The 27,305-nt window shown below is 35.6% G+C and overlaps 1 protein-coding gene across 2 annotated transcripts in view; it reads left to right on the top strand.

Annotated features, from left to right (window-relative positions):
- Positions 1 to 9,963: 9,963 nt before the first annotated feature.
- Positions 9,964 to 27,305, top strand: part of LOC117402604 (oxysterol-binding protein-related protein 6-like) — a 46,151-nt gene continuing 28,809 nt past the window's right edge. The window contains exons 1-2 of one of the 2 annotated variants that reach the window (XM_034003955.3): positions 9,964 to 10,333; positions 19,627 to 19,875. In XM_034003955.3, coding sequence (XP_033859846.2) covers positions 19,741 to 19,875 — 135 coding nt within the window. In that variant the 5' untranslated portion in view covers positions 9,964 to 10,333; positions 19,627 to 19,740. The remainder of the gene's footprint in view (positions 10,334 to 19,626; positions 19,876 to 27,305) is intronic. The other variant, XM_034003930.3, reaches the window with a different exon arrangement.

Genomic DNA, 27,305 nt, shown 5'->3' with positions numbered 1-27,305 from the left:
GGTTTACAGTAAGTGCAAATTATACTACTAGAATACAGTATGAGAAGATTAAACAATGTATATACAGTACACAATGACAATAGTAGTGCTATAGTGCAAAGATAGTGCTTTAGCTGAGAATCCAGTAACATGATGCTTAGGTCAGGCGAGGACAGTACATAGTAGGAACACCCTAAAGATGTGTTAGTGTTAATAAAAGGACACATGAACTTATCATTGTATGCTACAATTACCTATAGAATGTTTGTTTAATAACAAGATTTCAAAATGATGATTACTGCTGTTTGTCAATGAATATGGATTGTATGCATATAGCTGTGTTCTACATATAAAAAAGGCTGTATCTTAAAATAAAAAAGCCTGCATTTAAAAATACTGTGAATAGCTGCTTAAATGCAGCACATCAGAGAAAGACACAATTGTAAATGTACCCATTCCGCAAGGGTGCATAGCAATAATGGCTCAATGCTTAGTGTCAATGTTATTGAATCAAAATGGTGTCCGTGAATGTGCTGTTCTGCAACAGTGCGTTGCTATGCTTTTCCTCTGAGGCACAAAGATATGAAGTAACTTCTCCAAAAGTGACACAGCTGTTTAACTGCCAGTGGTTGTGACTTGCCTGAGGTTTTTTTTTTTTTAACTGATCTAGGGTCCAGCTGTCAAAATAGTGCTTATGAACATTGTGACACCTCATGGTCTGCTAATCCCACTGAGGTGTGTGAGGAAACTCTTAAGTTTAGACCGACAACAGTGATGTGGATTCCAAGGGAAGTTTCAGCTCACTTGAAAGTGATGCTGATGAAAATGGGGAGAGACTGATCATAGAAGAGGCCATGAAAGATGATTCTGCATTTGTTTCAGATGGAGAGCAGACACAAGGTTCTTAAGGAGACTGCAAATTAAATGTTTTTCATGATCAAATTAATCACAAACTCGTTTTTTGTGGTTTTTACAGTCCTGTGGCAAGAGGCTTTTGTTGTGATTTGTTACCAAGCACATCTCATATAAGACCCCAACATGTTTGAGCCAAGGCATCATAACCATTAACTGATGTCATGCAACATGCTCAATGTGAAACTCCTAGTTTTGTAGATGTGAAGCAGTTTTTGCAGCAAGCACAACAGAACTGGGATGCATTATTAAAGTCTCTGCTTGTGTTTCTGCGGTGGTGCAATTCAAATGCTCTCTCCACAAAGAGTACAGCAAGAACATCATCTGTGATAACCAAGAGTGTATGAGTCCCGTTCTCCAACTCCATCCTTTTGGTCTGGGGCTTGTGGAGCCGGTATTGCTTTCTATACCATACAACTTGCTGGGTGCCAGAGAGACAGCTAAAGAAATGGTAGCGAAAACAAGTGATGATGGAATAAATGGAGCTGAATTTCCCTGTCACCACTGAATGTGTTTAAAAATCACAAGGTATGGTACTGAAAGAAGTGTCTTTTTTTGTAACTTGTTTACACCTGTACCAACTGTGTTTCAGAAGCAGTGGAGGGATTTAAAGCAAGAGTGGGATGAATGCATACAGTGTTAAGTGCTAGATATCAGTTGCAACTGTTAAATTATTGCACATTTGAAATCATTTACTGTTCCTCATGGGTAGTATGTATTGTTGCATATTTATTTTTAAATACTTTGAACAGTTTTTTTTATATATAATATTTGCATGTGCTGGGTTATTAATACATCACAGTAAAGCAACCTATTCTCAAAGCATTTTGAGATGTAAAGTTGTGTTTGCTTCTATATAAAGACATTAGGCTAATTTACTGTAAGAAACCTTTCATGAGGGTCTTGAGTGACTTACGTAGTAAAAGCAAATGTAATTTGAAATGGCTGAGGCTTTTCCTTTTTGCACTCCTCTACACATAACATCAATTCTTAGTAAACTGTTGTTTTCTATTTCCTTTCTGTGGAAGTGCTCTGAAAGATGAATAAGCGCATCAATTTGTTTCGCTCTGAAGTGTGTAATGAGTAAATAAGCACCCTACCAATGATAAGCTGCAGTGAGTTGCTTTAATTATTATTTTTTGATCTGATGTGCCTTTTAGGGTTTCTTTGCAGAGATCAGACTACATAAATTGAAGTTTGTTGCTGTTCCTGCAAATTAACGAAGAGACAGTGACCCTTAGAACTGGTCCATCAAAGTCAGTAGTTGATCCAATAATATGCATTAATGTTGCAAATGGGCTAACCATACAATAGCCTTTTACACTAGAGGTATGAATGGGTATATTCCATTGTGAGTCTCTACTCTGCTCTTGATGTTACATCATCGCAGCATGGTTTCCTCCTTTTCCCCTGGAGGGACATGTCGCATGCAAATCTTACATTCAACCATGTTCCGTGCCAGCCACAGCAGGCATCTTTCTGTATATTGAATTTGGTTGTTAACCTTGATCCTCTGGCATTTTTAATACAAATATAATATAGATTATACAAACTTAATGTGTTGTGTATGTATTACAGTACCAGAAAAGCCAGGAATTGGTTACCTTGCAACTTATCCAGATACATTAAGTGTTTTAAAATGAGTTTTTAAAGGATGACAGTATTTAGATTTGCCACAGTTTTGGTAAGTAATATGGTATCTAGATAATAAATAAGTAATACTTCAACTGAAATCAGTTGTATGTACATTTCAAAGTTAAAGAGTGTTGTGCAGTAATATTTCCAAATGTTTACTGCTAATCTGGAATTACGTTCTTGTATTGGCAGTGTTTACTCAACAGCATTTCCAATGTTGTCTGCAGGTGCAGCCAGTTGCCTTGGTGACTGTGTCCAGTTTAAAGACTACAGATTTCCAGTGTGCAAAGTTCCTGTCTTCAGTACTACAGGACCTGCTGCTTTCTCCTCTACAGTTACCTTTCGTCTGACAAAGAACTGAAGGAGATAATAAAAAAAATATCTGGTAATGGAAATGAAGTTGCCCTATGCACATAAGAATATATATATGGAAAACCAGTATGGTGTGTACATGTGATATATTTGTATTTATATGGAGTGTGACAGGGCTAGGAGCCCTGCACATGAACAGGGGACAGGGCAAAGCCCGGCTGTTTAAATGTGTTGCGTTTTATTGTTTGATTTGAAATGTATTGTTTATTATCTAAAGAACATGTTTGTTTATTTTAGAATGGGGTACCCCCACCCCTGTGTATTTTGTGTGTATATTTATATGTTTGTTATTGTTTAGAAGTGTGGATGGGGATGCCCCATCCACACAAAAACCTTGTGCAGAAGGTGACCATCTCCCCAGTTAATTCATTGATTAATTGTTGCTAATCGGGAGATGGTCACCTGTATAAAAGCCTGCAGCTTTCTGTGTTCCGGGTGGGTTGTTCAGAGGAGGAACGTGCATGCGTGCTCTGTGAGTATTGTTTTTGTTTGTTTATGTTCCTGCATCTGGCCTGACGTCACCACACAGCCATCCGTGTCACAGGACTATAATTCCATAAAAAGCACACATAACAGATGCCAGATTGTTATTGATGCTCATGGAACACCTGAATCCAACTGAGTGGGTGTTATCATTCAGCGGTGATTATTTGCATGTGATGTATTGTTGTTGTTGTAAACTTTGTTCAATATTATATCAGATAATGAATAACTCCCATAACCCAATATATGGTATGTCATAACAAACATGGCTTTACCATTCTACAGGCAATGAATACAAACAGGGATTGAACGTTTGGGTAGTTCCAGTGCAGATATACAGTACAGTATTTTATTGACGTCCCCTCAAAGTAATAGTTATGCTGACAGTGATAGATTCTTTGAGAACACATACTCTTATTCAAAAGCATGAAGTCTTTTGTGATGAGTCTATCAGAAGCAAATGTGTCCAGTCGTCCCAAAAGACTTCAGATACAACGTCATGTGCATATAATATTACATAGTATGCATAGTGATATATGACTGCTCGTTGAGGTCATCGAAAAAAATAAAAACTTTTCAGACGAGATAATTTATCGCATGATCTGGAGCAGTGGTTTCCAGGCAGGGAAATTAAAGAAGGTGCTGGTGAACAATAATATTAATTAAGATGCAACCGAGCACATCCACGTGCTATTTCAATGAGAACTTCTGCAACCTTTCATTAAAGTGTCAAAAACCAAACTGAGGGAGAACTTAGATACTGTTGTCTTTGAACTTGAGAAACCATGTGGAAGGTAATGTAGTTGTTGTGAGCACGACCCATTGCTTTTGTCTGTGGCTTTAAAAAAAAACGGAGAGAAGCTTACAGCTCGTGACATTTAACAGTACGGTCTTTATCACTTGCAGATTGTCAAGATAAAGCTCAGTTGAAAAATGGTGCTGTCAAATGTGTTGATGCAAAGCACAAAACAACCTACTTACTATACCATATCTTTAAATAGTATCATGATATAAATGAGATGGCTAATTGTGAGAGACTGGTAAAGTTTAGCATTCTGTGGTATCAACTGAAACTGAAACTTTACTTGGCTATAGGGCCAATGCAATAGTTTTTGCGTTTTGCATTTTGTGTTTTTTATTATTATTATTATTATTATTATTATTATTATTATTATTATTATTGTTTTATGTTCATAAAGTCACAAGCTCATGGGTTTGGTTACTCATTTTTCACAGATAGAAGTGTTTTTCCACCATAGTGTCTGTGCAATCCTGATTTAAATAATACAATGAAATCTATTAAAGCATATATTTTATATAGATTGGGAGAAACAGATTACTGAACATCTCAAATCTACCAATACTTCATCATGACTCATGGTCTAAACAGCAACCTCCTAAATACATTACATTACCAATACATTAAAGTACCTTTACACTGGTGTTCATATAAACACACCCACCAATCCACATGCATTCCAGTGGGGCAGATTTTATTTCAATGATATTCCACTGGAGAATTCAGGTTACTCAGATGCAGCAGATTGCCAATTTCTGTGATTTATAAGGTCTTTGCTTTTATTTATTTTTTTATTTTTTTATTTTTTTGACAAATGTGTACCTCTTCAAACAACAGCTGAAACTAAAACTAAAACAATCAAGATGCTGTAGTGCTTGAACATGCCTTAAGGCTGAAACAGGTGTGCATTGTTATTAGTAAACCAATGTGAACAGCCAAACCTCATCTGGATTCAGTGCTGCCCATTGGAGGAAGTGAAAGATGTAGCTTGGTAATTAAAGCAGATTGGGTATAGTGGCCTACATGGACAAAGGGCAAGTAAGCCTTTCCTGTTGGCGGAGGCACAGGAACTGGTAATAAGGTTCTCCAACATGGCAACAATGCAGCCACTGCAGATTGCAATGCAGTCCCCAAAATCATTTTCTATTACCACCGTCCAAACCAAGTGGAGTTGCAGGTTAAAGAAAAAGACCAGCTTTGACTTTTACAAAGGTTTGGTGGAAGGCTACACAAGGGAACCAGTCCAAAGCAGTGTGGAAATGTTAATTCCTCTATTGGAACAAACTTCGAGAGTCCTCTAAACAGTCATGGTAGTTTTTTTTTTTACATACAATAACATTTGTCTAAATTATAGAAGAACTGCCACTGGTAGCATTTCTTGAATTCTGCAGTGCTCAGTTAGAACAAGGTATGCCAGACAAGGCAGATATACATCAGAATGGAATTCAAGTAAACTAGTAAGAACAGTATTGGAGTCCTTAAATAACCTTCTGGGTTACTCGGGTAACAGAAAGATGGAAATTGTATTTTGGTGTAAAGATTTTGATCAGTCTGCCCCCTTGTGTCTGAGCACTGTAAAATGTGTCTGGAATTATCAAACAGTAGGACACTGCAGTATACAATAATAAACTAAACCGAATTTGAGGGTAAGAATAGGGAAAAAAAAAAAAGCCTGTATTTAGATTTACAGAATGTTAAACCAAGAGGTTTTATGCTTTTTTTTCTCCCCCTTAAGCAGGTATGGGTGATTTAATCCATCCCAAAGTACATTTATCGATAGAGCAAAAATAGTGACCCTTTGGAAATTACAAAAATGTCTACATTTCTGTTTAGTGCCAGCTATAAGCAGCATTAGGCGCTCCAGGATCAGAGAAAAAGAAGCCAACATTTTATTATTCATTCACTGCTTACAGCCTATGTAGTGAACAACGGCAGAAGCACAGAGAGAGGTTTTTAATGTTTTATGATCATTTAATGTTATCAAAAGTGCATTTTAAAATTCTATTACAAAGTTTCCACTAAGTCAGTGTCGTCAATCACATGTTTTATGATCCTGTTAAATGTATTTTGTTTTTGTACTTCAGCAGCCCAAAAAATATTAGTTTTTATTTAAAATTTTAGAGGTGTGCAGTCGTGTGTATGATTTATTTTGTTAAAGAGACCCAATCAAGTAGCACCACATGATTGCACTTGTTTATCATTGTGCTGAAGTAATTTCCATACTAAAATAAAATAAATACTGTTTAAGTTACATTTTTATATTATTTTATACTTCCATCTCCTATCGGATGGGGTATTTAACGTTGGGAGATAGTTTTGCTCTGTTAAATGCAACATCTGCTGGATTAAGGGATCAAGATCTTGGGTGCCATGGATCGAATATTTAGAATATTCTATCCATGTGATGTGCTAATGCCGCAGCACATGGCCATATGCCCAAATATAGGACCTATCTTTCCGTGTTGCCCTTAATGTACAAGTGATACAATCAGTACAGTTGTCATTATGACCTTCTAAATTAATTAATTTTTACTTTATAATCCCCTGAATGTAATTCTGCTGCACTGAAGGGATTTACAACCCATGTGATCAATGAACCAAATAGATGTGTTACAGTTGTACAAAGCTGGCTGCTAATGATTTTTAAATATAAATAGTATTAGGAGGTGCAGAAAGGTACCTTATACATTAATAGAGTTTTCAAAGGAATTAACCATTCAATTGTTATATTATTAAAGAAAAAGATTAGGCTTTGCTAATTTGCTAAATTGTTAGCACTGTACTCAATAAGTCTATTTAGACATTTGGGGGCATGTTTTCAAAGTGTTCCCTCCAGTCTTTAATTAACATCTATCTTTAGAAAAGAGATGAGAAACAAACAACTTGAGAGTGCTAAAGAGACCTTCAGTTATATGACTTAGTTGTTATGTTCTAGTTTTGTAAAATGATGGACCTTACTCTTTTTCTTTTTTTTCATGACAATGTGTGATAACAGAACAACAACTTTTACCAGGAAACAAAAAAAATGAGGGATAAGAACAGTTTACAAATACTATTTATGCCACACCTTTGACATTACATTCCCTTTTAGTTCATTAGCACCTATATGGTAATTAATTGCTGACCTACAAAATAGCAACTTGATTCACTTATATTTTGTAACTTGCGTGATATTTTTCATACTTCATCTTGCTCGCATAACTATGTTTAATCTGCCGTTTTTATACTTTATATGTTGTTAGAAGTAATTAGTGTTTTATATGTTGAGTTTATAAAGGGGTTGGTATAACATTGATTGATTTGCAGTATATCCACACATGCTGTGGCTTATATAGACTATGTACAGCAGAGTGCCTAATTTTTGTACTGACGCAAAATAAGCCATCAGGAACACAATGCAATAAGAAACTGGGTGTGCTGTTGAAGCCTGTCTGTGTCATAAAGATGTGTGTGTGTGTGGTCTCAGCTAATTTATCATAATGTTAACACTCATAACAGCGCCCCCTATGTGGGCAAGTTTATTATTGCATCATATGTTTACCATTCACATGCACTGTCCCAGTACCAAAATGTCAGCCCTTTATGGTGACTAGATGAGCCACATCATCTGTGGATTTATCCCAAGTGACTTAATGCCAGTCATGTATAATAGGTTGCAGATGAGATGTAAATGTAACACCATGTTCAATCGTTGCAACTGCCAGGAAGGTTTTGCATCTTTTATATGTCTGTTGGTGTGGGGACAGGTCATCTTTGAATAGTTATTTACTTGGTTGTTACATACCTGTCTCAAGTTTGCCATTTTTTATCTTAGCAAAGATAACCTGCAGGACAGTATTACAAGATGTTATTGTTGTAGATTATCATCCTGCTGCTTGTGAGACAAACCTCAGGTGGGCTAGCCAGTTTAAAAATGTTGATTTATAAACCCCAATCCATCCTTTCTCTCCAAGAATGACCAATATAATTTAATAAAATGTAAACTTGAAATGAATTGGTGAAATACATTATCCATGTTTCAAAAACTGTAATAAATTCATTAATATCATCATTCTAAGGAAATACATGTGTATTCAGGGGTTTATTATACAGGTATACCCACTGGAAATGCATGTGTGTAAACTATAGAGCTTGTTTCATGCAGCTATATTTTGTATGTTGTAAATTCAAGTCCAAATTGTATGTCAAAAGGATCTTAAGATGAATCTTAAGGGTATAGTCAATGAAAATGAAATAAACATATTGTATTATTTTTAAAGTAAAGTAAAGGAACATGGCATATGTTTACTGGTTTAATTACTTAAGAATACATTTTAAAAAATGTACATGGTACTTAAAGTACCTTTTGATTTTATGCACATTTTCTTTTTCCTTGTCATCAACAATATTATTCCCCAAGCCTGTTCAGCACAGAGAAACAAATACCACCAATCTTCAGTTTGTATTGTTTGTATTTTTTGTTCCCAAAGAAGTAAAGAAAATATATGAGAAGTTTATAATATAGAGAGAGCTGCATCCATTACTATCCAGATTCCAGGTACCATACTTAATAATGTACTCTGACTGAATTTAGGAGGCTGTGTGGTCCAGTGGTTAAAGAAATGGGCTTATAACTAGGAGGTCCCCGGTTCAAATCCCACCTCAGCCACTGACTCATTGTGTGACCTTGAGCAAGTCACTTAACCTCCTTGTGTCTTTTGGGTGAGACGTAGTTGTAAGTGAATCTGCAGCTGATGCATAGTTCACACACCCTAGTCTCTGTAAGTCGCCTTGGATAAAGGCGTCTGCTAAATAAACAAATACATTTAGAATTTTAGCAAGGCCTTTGCCCAGTATGATGGCTTGGAATATTATTGGAAAACAACATTTCACAATAATGATTCATTCTTCCAGTTAATTATTTGGAAGATATACATAAACCCACCACACCAAAAATAATGTTGTGGGGGTAGAAATACATTTAACAATGGTTACTCATGGAAATATATACCAGCTGTTAAATAAAGGGAAGCGGTGAACTGTTTTAATTTAAACCATTGTGTTTATTTAAGGAAGTTAACTACAGTGTATCAGTTTTGAAAAAGTGTTACAAATGGTGTTCAAAATATGATGGTCTGTATCATCACTATGGTTCACCTAATTGTTTTAGCTATACCTTTCTGAAAAAGAGCAGTATTCTGGATGCGTTTTACTATATATGGATGCCCGGTTGACAATATATAAGCAATTATAATTAAAAGTAGTCATTTTCAACTGTATGGTGAAAAGAGGCATTAAGCCCCAATGTACGATTCAATTAACAAATGTCCATCTGAATACTATCAGCCCTATCCATCCTATCATGACTGAAACCAATTTGCAACAGGATTTATTGAACAAACAAGGGTAAGTTAATCAGTCACACAAAAGTGTTTTAATTAAAGTATGTAAACGTGTATCTGAGTTCTAAGAAACAAAGAAAATGTAGCTACTGATTGTGTTTGTACTGCATCAGTTTATTTTAATGTTTAATATTTTATTTCTAAACAAAATACTTTCTGGTAAATGTGAACAAAATAACAAACAATAAAACAAAACAAACGGCTGTATGAAATGTGCAAGGGACATCCTCATAATATTTAAACAGTAAGTAATCCCTACCCTTTCCTTCTAATAAATATGCTATCTTTTGTATCTATTTTTTTCCTACCATACGAAAAACTCCCAGGGCCAATTTCATTGCAATTCTAGAAAAAGGGAGGGGTTTATTTGCATCCGCGAAAATCTTCTCTTGCGTTTTGCGCTCAGACAAGTGCAGCGAATCAAATTTCAAATCCCCCCCTCACAGCCCAGTCCAGTGGTCCATTCCGGTCATTAGTAAATTCTGAGTCACTTTCTCTCTGCAGGGAGAAGAGCAAACTGTAACCAAGAAACGGCTGAATCCCTACAGGACTTTCCTTCCACCTTCCGCCGGCATCTGTAAAACAACATCTTCAGCACAACAAAGCGACAATGGTTCTGTAGCGTGTAGAATCAGAGCGCACAGACTGTTTTCAACGTTACACCAGGACTGCATTAGCATCATCATATACTACAGCATTGGAAGCAGCAGCAAACATCAATTCCTGCAGCAAAAGACATGCTCTCAAGACAGTAAATCCCTAGTAATACCTGGTAAGTGTATTCTTAACGTATCTCATCGTCAGTGGCTGAGCATTCATACTCTGATATTTGATATAGGTGACTGCTTCGGTTTTCCTGTGTATTACTGGGAGTTCCTATTGCATTCCATGGCATTTGGGTATGTTGTTCACTTTTTGGCTTGGTCACTGAATGTTTGTTGTTATTGTTGTTATTATTATTATTATTATTATTATTATTATTATTATTATTATTATTATTATTATTATAGACAGGACCTGTTGGGTAGGTTATCTAGCAGGTGGTGGTCATATGAGGTAATATCTGCTGTGGAGGATGGGAGACAATACTAAACCAGTGCCCTCTTCCCCATGGACAGTGCATCTAGGACCGGTGGCATAGGTATTTGCAATTATGCAGTCCGTTATTTGTTTTTTTAACATTACATTAAACCACAGCAACTCCTTAAATCAAATCAAATAAATACCTTATTATTCTTCCACTATACGATAAGAGCTTGTGAATGAAATGTAGTGTTATGAGGGAAGTCATGATGTTTTTATCTGGCTATTTCTTTATAATACAATACATAGTGTACATTCAAACTGCAGTACAAATGAGTCTGTTAAAAAGTAACTGCATATGGCTGGCTCTTTTTATTGTGAAATCCCAATGGTACTGAGCTTGCAGTGCAATACAGATGTGGTTGAATACAGAAATCTGGTGTAACATGGATTATTGCTCTTCCTATTCGAAGGTCAAACGGCAAATTGACATCCACTGACTTAAAGTACACAAGACAGTAAATGAGTAAGACATAGTGATGGAAATGTTATGCTGTCAGGTTAGTATTTTATAAGTATGTATTTGCGTAATATGTAGGGTAGATATGAAAAAAGTGGTTTATATATATATATATATATATATATATATATATATATATATATATATTGCAGTCAAGGGAATTGTGTCAAATAGGTGGCAGAGAGTGGTGCACAAGAGAAATGTCCTTCTATACTGCTGTGTAATTGTGGTCACAATTTGTACTGTAGCACGCTGTAGTATGAGATAATGGGATTCTGGCCTGCTGAGCAAAATGGCTAACAGATTGAAAAAAGAGAAGCTGACAAAAATAAACTTCAACAATTTCAGTTCCTTTTCCCCCTTTATAATTGTTTAAGCCAAACACTCCATTTATAGTCACCAGGCTGCTGTTATTCTCAGACTAAATTGCAGTGATATTCCTGCTAAAGGCCCTTGCTGTACTTTCTATTTTATGCCATTTGAAGTATTATAAAGTTGTCATTTTACATGCATGTAATGCATTCTTGAAACTGCAGTACAAATGGGATGCGTTTGGTATCTGGGGTGTGCATTGGATCAGTCAGTAAGATGTAATGACCAGCGTATCAGAAGGATCTTACCAGCATACTGTTTTTTTTAAAAAATACACACACATCTTGCAAACAGCAATAGATGAGTGTTTTAGGCTATTGTGGGACTGAGAGAGCTTTATGACGTATCTGGGTTTTTTTTTTTGTTTTTATTTTAAATAGCACAAGGTTTGCTTGTATAGCACTCTATCTTTTATATAGCCTAAAATAATGCAGAAGTTACACCACCATGACAACCAATAGTATTTTAATCAAAATGTGTTGTTCATTTATTGTCAGCTACATTCATGACTATATATTTGGAATAGTAAATTCTCAGTGTAGCTTTTTTTGTTCCTTTTTTGGTGGTGGTGGTGGTGTTTTTTTTTTTTTTTTTTTTTTTTTGCAGTTGAACCATTTCTGCCAAGAATTGTCTTATTTATTGGTCCCAGTCCCTGTTAGCTACTCAATATCTTCCTTATAAAAGTAAAGACAACCAACAAACAAACAAGACCTGTTAAGCACGTGATTTAACTATTTAAGGTATAATAGTTAACTTTCTTATTTTTGCAAATAGATGCACAAAACAGGGTTTAAAATGTACTGACAGGTTGGATCTGGTCTTCCAAATTGTCAGTTTCTTTGTGACACTTGAGTCACTCTCAAATGTATTTTAAGAAGAAACCGTTTGAACAACTGCTCAATTCCTTGTGTACCTTAAGGGGTTAATTGCATTATGTTGCTGTAATTGTGGATATGTAATCCTTTAGTTCAGGTTTTGATGTATTGGATGAATCATGCAATTAAGTGGGTACCTGAAGAAAGAAAGGAAGCCCATTACACTTGAGCTGAAAGGCCATTGCAAACTCAATTTGTTTCTCTATCTGAGTTTAATTAATTAAATTATTGTATGAATATTTATTTAAGTCATCTCCATTTCTTATTGTGCACCAAGACTATAATTGATGTACAAGAGTAATGGGTTTGAGATGTTCACATTTTGAAATGATGTTCAAAGAATATTCTAATGACGTCCAATGAGCAATATGTGCACATTTGGTTGTGACATCAAAGAAAACATAATAAACAGGTCATAGTGATTATTCAAAAACTGAGCTTTTGGTCAGGATATACTAATGCAGACATAACAAACCATACGTAGTTCACTGTTAGTGAAGCTTTCTACTGCTTTGTGACCCATTTATAAAACTGCACTGTTTCATTATGGTCATTGACAGTGTAAGGAGTCCTACGATACATCATGCCAGGAGATGAAACCAGAGTGTTCTGCTGATGTAGCAGAGGGTGTTGTGAAGGAGGTCTGCAGAGCCAAGCAGCCTGGTAGATGCTTAACCTTGAGAACAACCCACACCAACGTCTTTCAGCCCTGCCCTGCTTCTGTGCTGAATGTGACAGCTAATACTGGGGTGGGGATTCGCTCTTCACATATTCACAAGCAAAACTTGTGTTTTACAATTTCATACTGCAGCTAACCATATTATATAGAAGATTCTGCAAACATATTTGTTTCAGTAGTTATATGCTCATCCATGAACCACTTTCTGCATGACGTGCCATCACCCACCAGAAGCTCAGGCTCCTTGCTGCTTAATTACCAGTATGTGTTTATCCTGTACGCCAGAAAGAAGCAGTTATGCTTTACTTCAATGGTGACCCTAAATCCTGGAGATTATTACTTTTAATTATGCTGCCGATCTTAAACAGCACGACTAAAATACATATAACATTAAAAAAATGAAACGTTAATAGCTCATTATTTCAATAAAAAAGTAAAATAAAAGTTGTAAAAATGGGATTAAGGTTTGAAAAAGGCAGCTGCCGTTAAGGTTGTAATGAAAAGCGCTTTCACCGCTATGCAGTGATTATTATTATTATTATTATTATTATTATTATTATTATTATTATTGTCATGACCACCAAGCACACTGACTGATGTTTAATGAGCTTTCAGGTTTCTAGTCCCACTCTCTTGTTTATCAGTAACAATTACTTTTAATACTGCCAGGGGATTCTCCACATAGATTGATCATCCTTATTAACAATAAATTGATTCTCTTTCATGGGATAGATACAAATAGAATTGCTCATGTTTCATTCAGCAGAGAGAAACAAAGCTATGAAGCTTCAGATACTTTACCTGTAAAGCGATCTCAATGCTGGAGATTGGTTGTTACATTTAATTATGCAAAGGAAGGATAATCAGTATGAATGAAATAACTGACCTCTGGGTATTTGGTGTAAACCCATATTAATGGAAAGGTAACCATCTGGCAGAGTTGGGTTCTTTTGTACAATAAGATTAGTTGTGAATATGTTTTGGAACTGGTGTGTGGTTAGATCTGCACAGGCTTGTATTTAAGCCTGGATTACGTAGCTGCAAAGCTCAGAAGGGCATTCGGTTTGATGTCAGAATTCAATAACAAGATAGGCTAGGTTTCCTGATATGAATGTAAATTCACTCAGCAAACATTCAAATCAGATCTACTGGGTGTATGGAGCAGTTAGAAAAATTACATAATTTCCCTTTCTCTGTTGTATTAATTAATAATGATAATGTGTGCTGGATTGTTGTCATATAATTCTACATGTATGGATTAGAAAGAAGCCTCTGCAAGAAAGGCAACTTGATAAAAAAAAAACATGGTGTCCATTGCCCTCTGCTTTTAATATGTTTTTGTGTAACAGTAACATGGAAAACGAGTACTGTAAACTGTAGCATTGCATACAGTATATTCTATAGCAGCTTGACAAACAGGGTTTTAAATTGTTGACAACTGTTCATTTTTCAAATGTATCGATTGGAGTGAGAAAAATGGTGATGAAGTGAATAAAACAGCAGGTCAAGAGCCAAGCATTACACCAAAATGGATGTGTTGGTAATTGGGGATCATCAAATTTGTGACAAGCCTAAATCAATGGAATAGGTGGATCCTTCAATTGATCTGATGAGCAAGCCTCATCAAGTCTGGCAGCCTTACATTTTGAACCTGAAGGGAAAAATTCAAGTGATAAAGGGTTGTGAAATATTTTGCCATCTCCACAAACATGAAAGCAGTTTGTGTTAAATGGTCTTTGGGCAGGACTACTACAATATCTACTGTACTAGCACATCCTATGTATGAACATTTTGCAATCTAATCAGTATATTCATATTATTTTGTATTAAAATTATGGCTGGGATCTGTGAAGGGACCTGCAGAAAAAAAACAAAAATACAATCATTAAACTGATTTGCCATAATTATAATGGTATCACCACATCATATCATTTTAAATATTGTGAATACAAGCTGTTTCTGTAAAGAAATAACATTGAAGGTGACAAACAGAGATATGAGATATGCCAATACAAAAAAAACACAGTTTAAGTGACTAGAAAAGGCTTGTTGTAAGACTACACTGAAGGGTACAGGTGGAAATCACTGTGTTGGTTATGGAAATAATTTAGTGATGATCCCAGGATTAACTCTACTGCAGGGTATATTTCTGATAAGCCATTTCATCATCTGAAACAAAGCATTGAATATATACATGAATGTAGTGTCATCTTTATAATATGTGTGACGGGCATGACTGAAACATTTAATTTTTTCTTCTGTGAATATACTGTAGGCTAACAGACTGGTATTGTGGTGTCAAACACATTCAGCAAGCATTTCCATAATTCAGCACAGCCCTGTTACAGAATGTCCTTTTCCTGCTGGCATTTCTTTACAGTTTTGTTAATCTTCCATTTGTTTTTTGATGTGCGTTTTGCTGCTATTGTATATCAACATTTCATTAACCTCTGAAAAGTGATTTAAGAAAGTTGATGAGTCGCTGCTGATTCAGGAAGGTCTTTATTTAGTCTTCCAGTAGATCAGTGGCTGTGAGATTGTGTTTGAGAAGCAGTCAATGTGCTCAGCACTTTGTGTGTGGTATTAATTTACCGGACTGATCTCTGTTCGGGTCCCTAACAGGCTCTCAACTATGTTTTTTAATTAACACCTTGGACAATGGACTTTGGTTTTACATTATTTTATTTTTGATAGTCTAGCTCTAACTTTTTGGATTCTTAAGGTTGGTTTCACAGAGGCAATTAATGTTTCTCTAAATCTTACCTAGTGCTAATCAGATACAGCTGTACTAGGTACTGTAAAGAAATTCAAGCCTTGCAAATTTTAAAATGATTAATATAAATTATTTACATGTTAACCATAGTGAATTTATAGCCTACCAGAAGACTGAATTATGCATGAAGACCCAACACAGTGCAAAATCCAGGTTTGCACAAGGGTAGAGTGTGCGCACAGCAGAGTTTCTTTCATACCACTGGAGAAAAATACATGTTAGTCTGCAAAGTCAAGCTTTCAGCCTAATATACTTAATTATAATGAAATTATAATTGATATATGGTAAAAGAGAAAAATATTCAAAATGGTTTTGTACGGGCTTAAAGTACTCGATAACACATACTAAGATATGATAATGATAATTGCTCCATACTAAAACTGCTGAAATTGTCAAACATTCATAATTTATAGTTTCTGTTTGTTTTTTGGTGCTTCCTTACAGTTGCAGTAAAGAGAACGGCAACGCCATATATCAAATGAAGTCCTGGCTAGCCAGTACTGTATACACGTACATATTATAGTCTATTCTACACCACAGAAGCAGAGCCCATCATCCTGTTGTCGGAAGCCTGTCACACAGCCTGTAATCCTTTGTTAGCAGGGTGATTTCACATGCCACTGTGAGAGATAAATACAAAGGCAGGAAATGTGAAATTAACACTTTGACATAAAACAAGCCAAGCCACAACCAGGGACATGCAGGAGGTATTGTAGTTGGTTATTATTTTACCCATTTCAGGTTTGTTTGGAGCATGTTATAAAAATATAATTGGATTTACTGTTACTGGAAAGATAGAGAGAAAGAGGGGAAACTTTACTGTATATGCCTGATTCCTATAGAAAATTATAGGATCACTTTTAGACTTAGTTTTAAGAACTACACTTGGATCGTCTAATGTTCTTTAAAGCAACTTAATGGAGATCATTTATAGGTCATTACTATTTTTTACAGGACCATATTTTGTTACCATGGTAATACAACACAAGACATGACTTGTATTCTTCATGTTCATACGTAGGCACGTGAAAAAATATATCTCAAACTTTTATAAACAAACCATGGCCTTTTTTTGTTCTCGGTGAAAGTTTAGTACTAAGTGCAGACACTGAAATTCAACCAAGGAATAACAAGAACGCCTAAACAGCAGAAGAATTGAAAAAGTTTTTTTTTTTTTTTTTTTTTTTTTTTTTAAGAGCAGGAAAATGACATAAACCTCGTTTTGCGTTCAGTTGGGAAAAATGGAAAAAAAAAAACAGTTTTAAGAAACGTAGAATATTTGACATAACATATGGGTCAAAATATAACATATTGCCCAAAACTACCACCAGACATATGTGATAATACTATATATTCTGACTCATGTATTATTCTATTTATTTGTTACTGTTATAGTACTTGTATTTGATAATCTTTATGGCTTTAAGGGAAGTCAAGACAGATGGCTAAAAATCCATAAAATGTGCATTATTTTAACAACTTAATACCACAGTGGCTTAACAGAGTCATGGATCACAGCGTTTAATAATTATGCTAATTAAGAAAAATATGCTGTTCAACATACTGTGTAACCCAACAAAGCAAAACCATGAAATTCAAAACCTTTGACCATGAAAAATAAGATTTTAGCAGTCAATGAGATGGTTTTGTTTCCAGTTAGAATATTTGGTGTAGTATAGTGTTATGTTATACAGGGAAGAGAGTTAATTGTAATACCTACAGATGTACAATACAATTACATTGTGAAATGTAATTTACTTTCATGTGTTGAATAGGGTTGGGTCAAGGTGTTGACTTTTTTCTATTGTCGCACTGGAAGATAATAACTGGGATAGCTGAACTATCTCACTGCCGCTCTAACTATCTGTACATGTGTTGGGTAAATCGACATTTACTTTTGGAAAAATAATTATTCAGAGTCTCTTGATTGCCGTTATCACATCTATTTTTCTACACTGATTGCTGTTTTAAAAAAAAGACCATTAGAGATCACTTTCATTTTCCATCTCTGTTCACTTTACATTCTTGGCATTGCCCTGCTGATGAATAGCAATGGCTGTTTAAGAGTTCAGTGTTTACACCTAAAAAAGAAAAATAATCATTCACTGTTTTAGATCTGATACTGAGCTAAAGGTTAATATGAAAGGCAACTATGTAGCTTTACATGCATTACAGAGTGCAGCACAGTGAGTGGATGAAGTTATGATCATGACATATTATTAATTACATGCCATAGAGGATTGCCCAGCATAAAAGCAAAGCAATAAATAGGTCTACCCCAGCCCGGTTGGCAATAGCTGGCGCCTGAAGCACTATTTCTTAGCATCAGGGCATTGCAATGCAGGGAGCTGCTGTGTGCTGCAGAAAGGTTTGACCTGGATGCCATACATTTAAAAATTCTTAGAGAATTGTAAATGGGTATCTGTTTTGTCTCCCCAGACATGGTAAATGCTAAAGCTTTATGCTAATTACAATGCTAACATGCAGTACAAACTGTCTTGACTTGATTTTTTTTCTTATTTTGCTGTATACACAGTGACTTGACACATCATTTTAGGTTTGGAACAATAATCAATCGTCTTTATCGTGAATAATTTGTTTTTAGACTTGTTTATTTAATGTACTGAGAACTTCATTGATATGATTTAAGATAATCATCATTATTGTGATAATGTTAACTGTATATTCTTTTGCTGTGTAGTATACTGTATGTATGTGCTTTGGGCACTAACTAACTAAGGACTGTACTGTAAGTTAACATTGCTGTAACACTACTGTAAATACTGTGGGGAAATTGATTTAATCTGTTTGCCATTAGGTTTCAGAAGTTTTGTGTTATGTTGATAGCCAGGCTTGGGGTCAATTCCTTTTGTTCAATGATACATTCCATTTCCAATTCCTTTTTAAAATCAATTCCAATTCCTATTCCCTTTTAATAAATTCCAATTCCGATTCCAAGTCCTTCGTTGTACTTACACTTTTATTGCGTTGCATTAGCAACACAATTGTAAGATTGGGAGGATAACTGTGTTAAGTTGGCTACATGTTGATAATAAATGGCATTGCATCCTCAGTCACAATTGTGAAAAGTATATGAAGTAAATATATGCAAATGTTACCTTACCTGTATTTTTAGTATCCAGGATATTACAGTGCAATTTGTTAAAAAAAAAATCAAATTTTCAAACAAGTAATGTGTACAATAGAACCCTGTATTTTTTCTCAGAGTAACAAAACAATTAGAAATCTGAGTCCCGCATCAGTGACTCATTCATTTCAAGGTTGGTGGGTGAAAGCTAAACAGTGCGCATTGAAGGAATAAATTACAGTACTGAAGCTCAAAGATTGATCCCACTCTTGTATTATTTTTTGTACAAAATAAGTTGAGGAAATCGGTTTAAAGCATTTTACAATATTCACATAATTCCTATAAGAAAAAACACACACACATTCTAGTGCTGGGGATACTGATAATGCCTTAATGTATTTGTATAATTTTGTTTCTATTTCTTTCAGGGGTGGGGGCATTTAGGCTTGAATTCATATTGGGAATATTTATTCATTACTCTAATGATCTGCCTTTGATGCAATGTCTTGTTGAAGATTAAAAACTGCACGATATAGCTCATTTTCAATAATAATTGTCATTGACAAGTAGTTGTTAAATAAAGTATATATGCTCTTCCAGCACTCCATTCTGTAGGTACTGTACTATCCTTACATGATTTATTTTATTACAACTAAATGAACTAAGCACATGTGTAAGACTTTAATATGTACTGTTAATAGTGTCGTATTTAATTGTGTTGTTTATTTGTTTCAGGTAAGGAGAAGGTACATATTGTCAGGCTGCTTCTACTCCAGGAATGGAATAATGCCCTTTAAGTTGAGACTGGCATCCTGTTCTATTATTTGAGGAAAGATAGCTGGGGTATCAATGGCGAATCAACAACGCGGCCACCATCTCAGAACCATGAGTTCAGAGGAGAAAACATTGACTCCTGTCCACAAAACATCAACACCGACACATAAGAGTGGCTCTTCGACTTCTTCCCACAGAGACAGTCGGCAGGTAAGACAGACAGAACTTTATTTTCACACATTTCATTATCTGTCTTTGGCATATCTTTTTAATTGTCTATGAACTATAGGTGCATATGATACTGTATACATTAAGACTTGTCCCTTCCTATCACACCATGTGCCCTAGGGAAGTCCTGGTAGACTGTTTCCTGTGCAAAACACGTGCTTCCTTTTCTATTTGAAATATTTCATTTTAGTTAACCCGTCCTCATGCAGTAGCTCATACAATGTAGTCCTGGGGTTAGCCTGTTTTTTCTTCTCTGTACCTTTTGTGTTAGGTGTCACTGTTTTCCCAAACACATTTCCACTCTACAGACCTCATAGTCCCCACAGTACTGCAGAGACAGAAGTATGGCAGTGGATAAGAACTGTAAGCAAAGTAAATCAAGACGTGAGAAATGCCAAAAGAAGGGGAGCCTAGTGTTGAAATAAGCTGTCAAAGTAAGGCTTTACAATAAGGAGGAAGTGTAGTATAATATTTCTACACTGTATTTTGCTTATACAGTATCTATAGATGTGCTGGATCTGCTTGTAATCATTCTTCTATTGCATTAGATTACAATATGAGTACAAACATGAAATGCCATATATTAATTAATTTAACTGGATTGACTAATTAATTTGATAAAAATCTTTAGTTTTATTTTATTTTACAGTTTAATCATGTCAAGTATCCATTTGTTAGAAGTTTTTTAATATTATGCGGCATACCAAGTCAGTAAAGCAGTGCCGGTGTAGACAGTCTAATTGAACAGTTGAATGAGATAAGATTTTTCAACAGACATAAGATGAAAAGCTTGAATAGGAAAATATGATCAAGGAAAATTGTTCATATTGTATGAATCAAAAGCCTTTTAAAAACTGCAGCATTCAGTGCCTACGTTTAGTAACAAATTACCTTGACAACAACTTATTTTTTCATTTCAATGTTACATTTTGTGGCTGTAAAATGCAGAATATTGCAAATGGCACAGACTATATCCCTATAAAAGTTTTGGGAGCATTTCTCAACATACACTAAACCTAGAACCAATGATTACTTGTTTGTTTGAACTGCTTTTCTGTTTTATGTATTTTTTTGTACAGTAGACTGTGTTCATTTTTATTCCTCATACCCACACAAACTGAAATAAAGGAATTAATGTCTGCCCTTTTAATTAAACTGGGAGGTCACAGTATGTATGTATGGAATACATTTTCACAAAAGCAACCGGAGACTTGAATGGAAGATTTGACATCACTACTTTCCTAAGACTCACTTAATAATTGATGAAGGGTCATGATGAACTAAATCAGATCACCTTAAATTATTAGTACTGGTGCAGGTGTTGCATTTCAGGTAACCAGGGGTGTTTTATTATCATTAAGATAATTCCCTCAGGAGACCACTGAACAAACTGTGTTGACAGAGGCAAATAAATACAGTATCTAGTCAACGTATACTAACAGTTTTTAGTTTTATTTACATTCTTGTCTTTTATGAATACAGTACCTACTGCATACAGCTGCACCTTGCTTACTCATTATGTAGCTCCTTCAAACAAGACCTTGTAGTCCATGGGGTAATAATTATTTCAGAATTTCAAATTGGATTTAAGGTTTTCTGGTAAATGTTTCTTTCCTTTTTCATAAAATACAAAGGGTTTGCATACAGGAGCATTTTGTAATAATTTGTTAAGCAATACAATACAAAAAAATAATTGTACATAATGATAAGTACTGGGGTTTTAAAATAAATGTGGTCTTTTACTGCCAATGAAGACCTTTTATTTTGCCCTCAGATAACCAAAATATTAACATAGTGGCTTCAGAAATGCTGTCATAACTCTACCCCTGAAGATCAAAGGCAAACTCATACATTTTAATGTTCTATGGATGATGAGCTTTTTAGTTGGGGAAGCCCTCCGATGATAAGGTGCCATTTTGTGACTGATTTGTTTTATACATGTAAGAGGCTTGGCAGGGATATTGAGCTTTGAAGATTGCCACACTTAGCATTGTGTGGGTATATGAGCCTACATTTATGAGTGAAGATTAAATTGAAGATTAAAATTAATTGTAAAACACTTCGGGAGGTTTTATTATGAAGAACAGTTTGCGACCTTGTAATGTAACTACCTAAGCACAAGAGGAGAGGATTACAATTCAGAATGTTTTTTAAATAACTGAGAGATGTGCCTTAAAAATTAGGGAATGTGTACAGCTGATTAAAACCTAAAATCATTGTAGCAGAAAGGGAGCATGATCACGAAAATTGCGGCAGGACTGAGAATGTTGTGGTTACTGTATATCTTAAGATCTCTTGAGCCAAGTAGCCTATGCAGCTGTGAAAGACATTATGTTCTATTGTATTTGCATAGTCTTTGGTGAGATTGTATATATGCACTGCTGCATCCACCTGGTCACCAGCCTGCGCTCCCAATGCCCCGTCCACGTCCTCGTCTCCATGGGGAAGCACCAGAGACGGGACCAACCCGGCCGCTAGCCCACCCACAAGAATCCGGGGGGGGAAAAAGACAGACAATGTGGGGGAGGTGGCCGGATGCGGTCATGTGTGCAATGCACATGATGGGAGGTATGTGGCAGGGGTGTGGTTAAATCCTATCCCTGCAAACAATCACAGGTGTGGTCATTCCCTTATGACGTAATTGGTTCTAATTGGGGAATGACCACCTGTATAAAAAGGGAGAAAAAACTGGTTTGAAGGAAAGCCAGTGAAGGCATAGCTCAGCCTGGCTCTTGTAAGTTTTGTGTTTTGTTTTATTTTGTCCCTCATGCCGTATTTTGTTTGTTTATTAAATGTGCACTCTAGTGCTTAAACTGCAGCTTCCTTGTCTCAGTCTCTTTCCTGCCACATCTGGGCCCACAGCGCTATACTTTCAGAAAACTCCACAGAGCTCCTTGACTCTGTGACATAGAGACTTGGGTAGGTACACAGGAGAGGTGCCTGGATGTATTTTAAAATCAACATCTGTACTGGAGTATACTGCAAATAAAATTACAAAACCAAATTGCACATTGATAATTATAGAATAGTATTGGATTGGCCACAAAGTTCAGTATGCCAGACCACCGGCACAGTTTGAATTACGTTTTTAAACAATCAATCCTGGTTTAACCTGGTTACCCCGAACATGCTTGGTTTATGGTACCGTAACCCAACCATGTTCAGGTAATGCAAATTTTAAGTTTCAGAGAATAGTTTCATACCATATGTTTATTAGTTTTCTGGATGCTTCGACAACAAGTTACAGGCAGATTTAGAAAATGAAAATGGAATGTATCATCTGTAGTATGGGCAGCTATTGAGCACTTGACAAACCCTTTGAGGGCTTTGCTCATAATAAGATGTTACATTAAAGATTTCGTTGCTGGTAATATAGATCAATGACCCATTAACCATGTCCTTAGTAAACAAACCCGAATGAAAAATCTTTTAATGGTATTTTCCTGAAAATATTTTCCCATTGAGAATATACTTGAAAATGCTAATGGTGAAAGGAAATGTATTGGTTGTTGTTAAATCATTATATTGATTCTATTCTGGGAATTCAGTATTTACAGTATTTTAGTACAGAACACTGACAGCAGGGATAGGTTCGCACAAATTGAATTTTTGGACCTCTTGCGTTGGGACAGAATTTAAACAAACCTAAATGTGAACAACGTGAATCGCTGCCACTGGCAGTGTATTTCCTGGCATATTCCAAGATATTTGCAGCATCCCAGAAACAACCCTAATGTTGGTCCCGTGATGAATGGGCATTATTGGTGTTGGCATGGGACATGCAATGCCAACCTGTCACAGAATTTGCTGATAAGCATACATGGTGTCAGTCATACTGTATTTAAGCAGTGCACCACGTACAATATGGAAAACCAACAAAACAAATATATATTATTCCCTAAAAAGACCAAAGATTCTGTTGATGCAACACACATTACTGTGTATTGCTGCTAAAATCTCCAGATAAAATACTATGAATAATGGAGCTATAAATCATCTTATTTAAAGGGTTTCTGGGGCTGGCTTTTTGAGGCTTTTTTCATGTCTATAAATGGCCAAATATACATTTTAATTGTTTAAACACAAAGCTTAGGGTCTGTAATTATAGAAGCCATCAATGAATATCTGGTATTCTTAAAAATACTGTTGTCATGATTCTGAGTGGTATGCATGGTATGAAGGCTTCTCTAAATCTGCCTTTACCTGGCATAACCTTTAACTGGCATAGAGAATACTAAATGCCAGGGCTTTCTCATGTTATTTAAGTGCTTATGTAAGTGAAGAATAGAAGGGGCAGGCTGAGTTGAAAGGTCACATTCTCAAATCATTTGAATGGAAGGAGTAAGTTCAGTGCAAACACCTAGGATTCTTCAAACAAGCTCAAAACTTGAAAACAGGTAATGGTAGTAATTCAGTATCGGAGCAACGTAACCCAGAACCTTCAAGAATTATTGCAAACACTATAAAGTAATATAGGAAATACAATACATTTCAATTTGAAGCTACTTTCATACATTTTTAAGTAGGTGTTTCTTTTGAATTGTCTACTGTTACTGTACTAGTACATTATAGCCAAAGGATTATACATCTTTCATAACTGTTATCCAATTATTTCAGTGCACTGTGATGTTAGAAGGAAGTGACTCTTCTGATAGTGATGTCTTTCTCAGCGATACAATGCCAGATACTGAGAGCATCTCTCTCGTGAAGGTCAGTGATCCACACTGTAAGCTGTTTGGATGTCTCTGAATGAAATAACCTTCAGAAACTAATTGTGCAGGTTGTAATGCCCATTTTAAAATGTAATTGTTTTGAGTGTAATCGAATGGTTTGATTTTTTTACATATTGCCTTTTGATGTGGTGTTTCACACTAACAATTAGAAAAAAAACAATAGTGACACCAAATTTTGAGCATGTGAGATGTTGGATGATGCTATGAGTGTAATGTTCCTGTTTTATTGTGTTACAGTAGATACTTTAATTCTTATCTTAACATTTAAAAGATGGTGTACTGCCAGCCCACTGGGCTTGTTGAACCTATTTTTGTACACTAGTCTGGGCCAAAAAGCCTCTTGTGTGATCTCTTGCTACAGGCCAGAATTGATTAAAAAATGTTTTTATTTATTTATGAATTTATTAATTTTTTTCTTTACCTCAGCCAGCAAGTGTGCTTGTAAGACAAATAGCCGTTTTTCTTCCAGTGGTCCACCAAATCTGATGTGCCTACAGTGTTCATTTTTCAAGCATTATGTGCAGAAAGCTGACTTAAAAGAGGCTTCTCAGTTTGCTAACTACTGTATATTGTACATAATCGGCATTATTATATGTGCACTAAGTGTAAAATTTAACAGGATTATGAAACATTGCAGCTTTCTATTAAGATCTCTTCTTGGGACTTTATTTGTGAAACTCAACTTATTCTGTGGCACTGTAACATTTACAGGAGCAGTGCTCACCAGTCAGCTGGCGATTATGATGCCCAGGGGATCTCATTTCGGACAGCAAATTTAACCCCTCACATCCCACTCATTTCTGTCTGCTTCACAAATATGAGTCCCTCTGGTGTAATCCGTCCCAGGGTCCCTTCCTTGGTATTCTTATGGATCAATTGCCCATCATAAACAAAACCACTGTCACAAAATAGAAATCGGCACAAGAGTACTGTAGGATTGTGATGACTGTGACCTGCAGTGTTTGCATTCTGTAGTTGCAGCAGCTTGGTAATGTAATGCCTCTACTGTAGTGCTTTGTGATGCTTCAGTGGATGGATTTGTAAAGATTGTTATTCAGCTGTGTTTAATATTCATGTATGATCCCTCTCTGTAGATATGACCTGTCTCTCCACCTGTTCATCTGTCTGGTTGTCACATTTGCATATCTGTATATCTGTAGAGCTGCTTATCCAACTGAAAGTGCTGTACAACTTTAGAGTATCCAAGTCTGAGGCATCTCTCAGTCTGTGTGTTAAACTTTCATTTCTTGGGTTTAATGAAAGTGAATTGGTATGTTTTCTATCATATAGTGAAAACTGAATGCACCAAATTTGGATATAATGAATGCAGTGCATTTATAATTCTTTCGTTTCTCTGAACACTGCAGCTGCTTTATTAAGCACCCTTACTCAAGGTGGATGTCTCGACAATAGGTTCTTATTTAAACCATGTGCAGTATTGATCCAGTACTTATCTAGACTATTTTGTTAACTATTGGCTGCTATTGTTATACTGCAAGGTAGTTTGGGTTTTAAAATTGCACTGCTGTTAGAAAAGGAATGACTATCCATGAACAAAATCTATACTGGAGTTCTTCAATGTAAGCAAGTTGCAGGACATGCAGGCTCAAGAAGAATACATTGCCAATAATGAAAGCCATAATTTACAGATATTTGTATGTCATACTTCATAACTGAAACACTCAATCTTAAAATCTGTCTTGAGATTATAAAGTACAAAGGAATCCATGCAGCATTGCTTTATAAATGTATAAGACAGCTTTATATTAACCTACAGCTAAATAAACCTTTTTTGTGAATAACAGTGCTTTAAGAGTGTAAAGAGGATTCAAGGATTAAACAAGAGAACACTAGAAAATGACTTTAAAAAATTCTGTTTTAGTCCCAAATAGTGTTGGATACTGCTGCTTTAAATAAAAAAAAAATAAAAAAATGGGTATTAAAAAAATAATTTGTCTGACTAATGGATTTCTAATACTTCACAGACCAGCTATTCACAACAGTGAGGTCAGAAGTGAATCAACTCATTATGGGCTGTCTTTGATGGGCAAGACACCTGCACTCGTCCACATGTACATGGGCAGCAGGTTAACAGTATTTCCAAAGGAGATTTAGAATGCTGGACATAGCAAATGACAAGCAATAGTAGTGTGTGTGTGTGTGTGTGTGTGTGATCAGTTCTATGCAATATTCCCACATACAGTAGGCCCACTTCATATAAAACAAGGTCACTAACATTAGGCCAGTTGTGGTCCTACAAGTTTAGAATTCTGAGGGGATCTATCAACGTAACTTAAATGGACAGATTCTTGTTTTTATATGTGTATTATTGTAGGTAAATAATATATTCCCTACTTTATGTAGGTAAACTGTGTAGCATACATAAGAAGAAAACATTACAAATTAATCAAACTGCCTCAATAATAAATTCTGTGTAAGGGCTTAAAACAGTACAATCTGATTATATTAGATTATATTCTACATGCCGTGGATGTAGGTAATGGAATTATTTTATGGTACTAAAACCTGTAATGTGTTTTTTAATTGTATAGTTATGATAACATTCTCGTTCAACAAAACATTAGCTGGTTGTGTCCACAACTGCTATATTACTGTTCATGCCAGTAATAAAGTCAAATCCGCTGGCTGCATAATCTAATGCCCTTCAGGTCATTTCTG

Source organism: Acipenser ruthenus, chromosome 10 (genome assembly GCF_902713425.1).
Source record: "Acipenser ruthenus chromosome 10, fAciRut3.2 maternal haplotype, whole genome shotgun sequence".
Classification (NCBI taxonomy): Eukaryota; Metazoa; Chordata; class Actinopteri; order Acipenseriformes; family Acipenseridae; genus Acipenser; species Acipenser ruthenus.
Note: the sequence above shows the minus strand (reverse complement) of the source record. Positions and strands in the feature narration are given on the sequence as shown.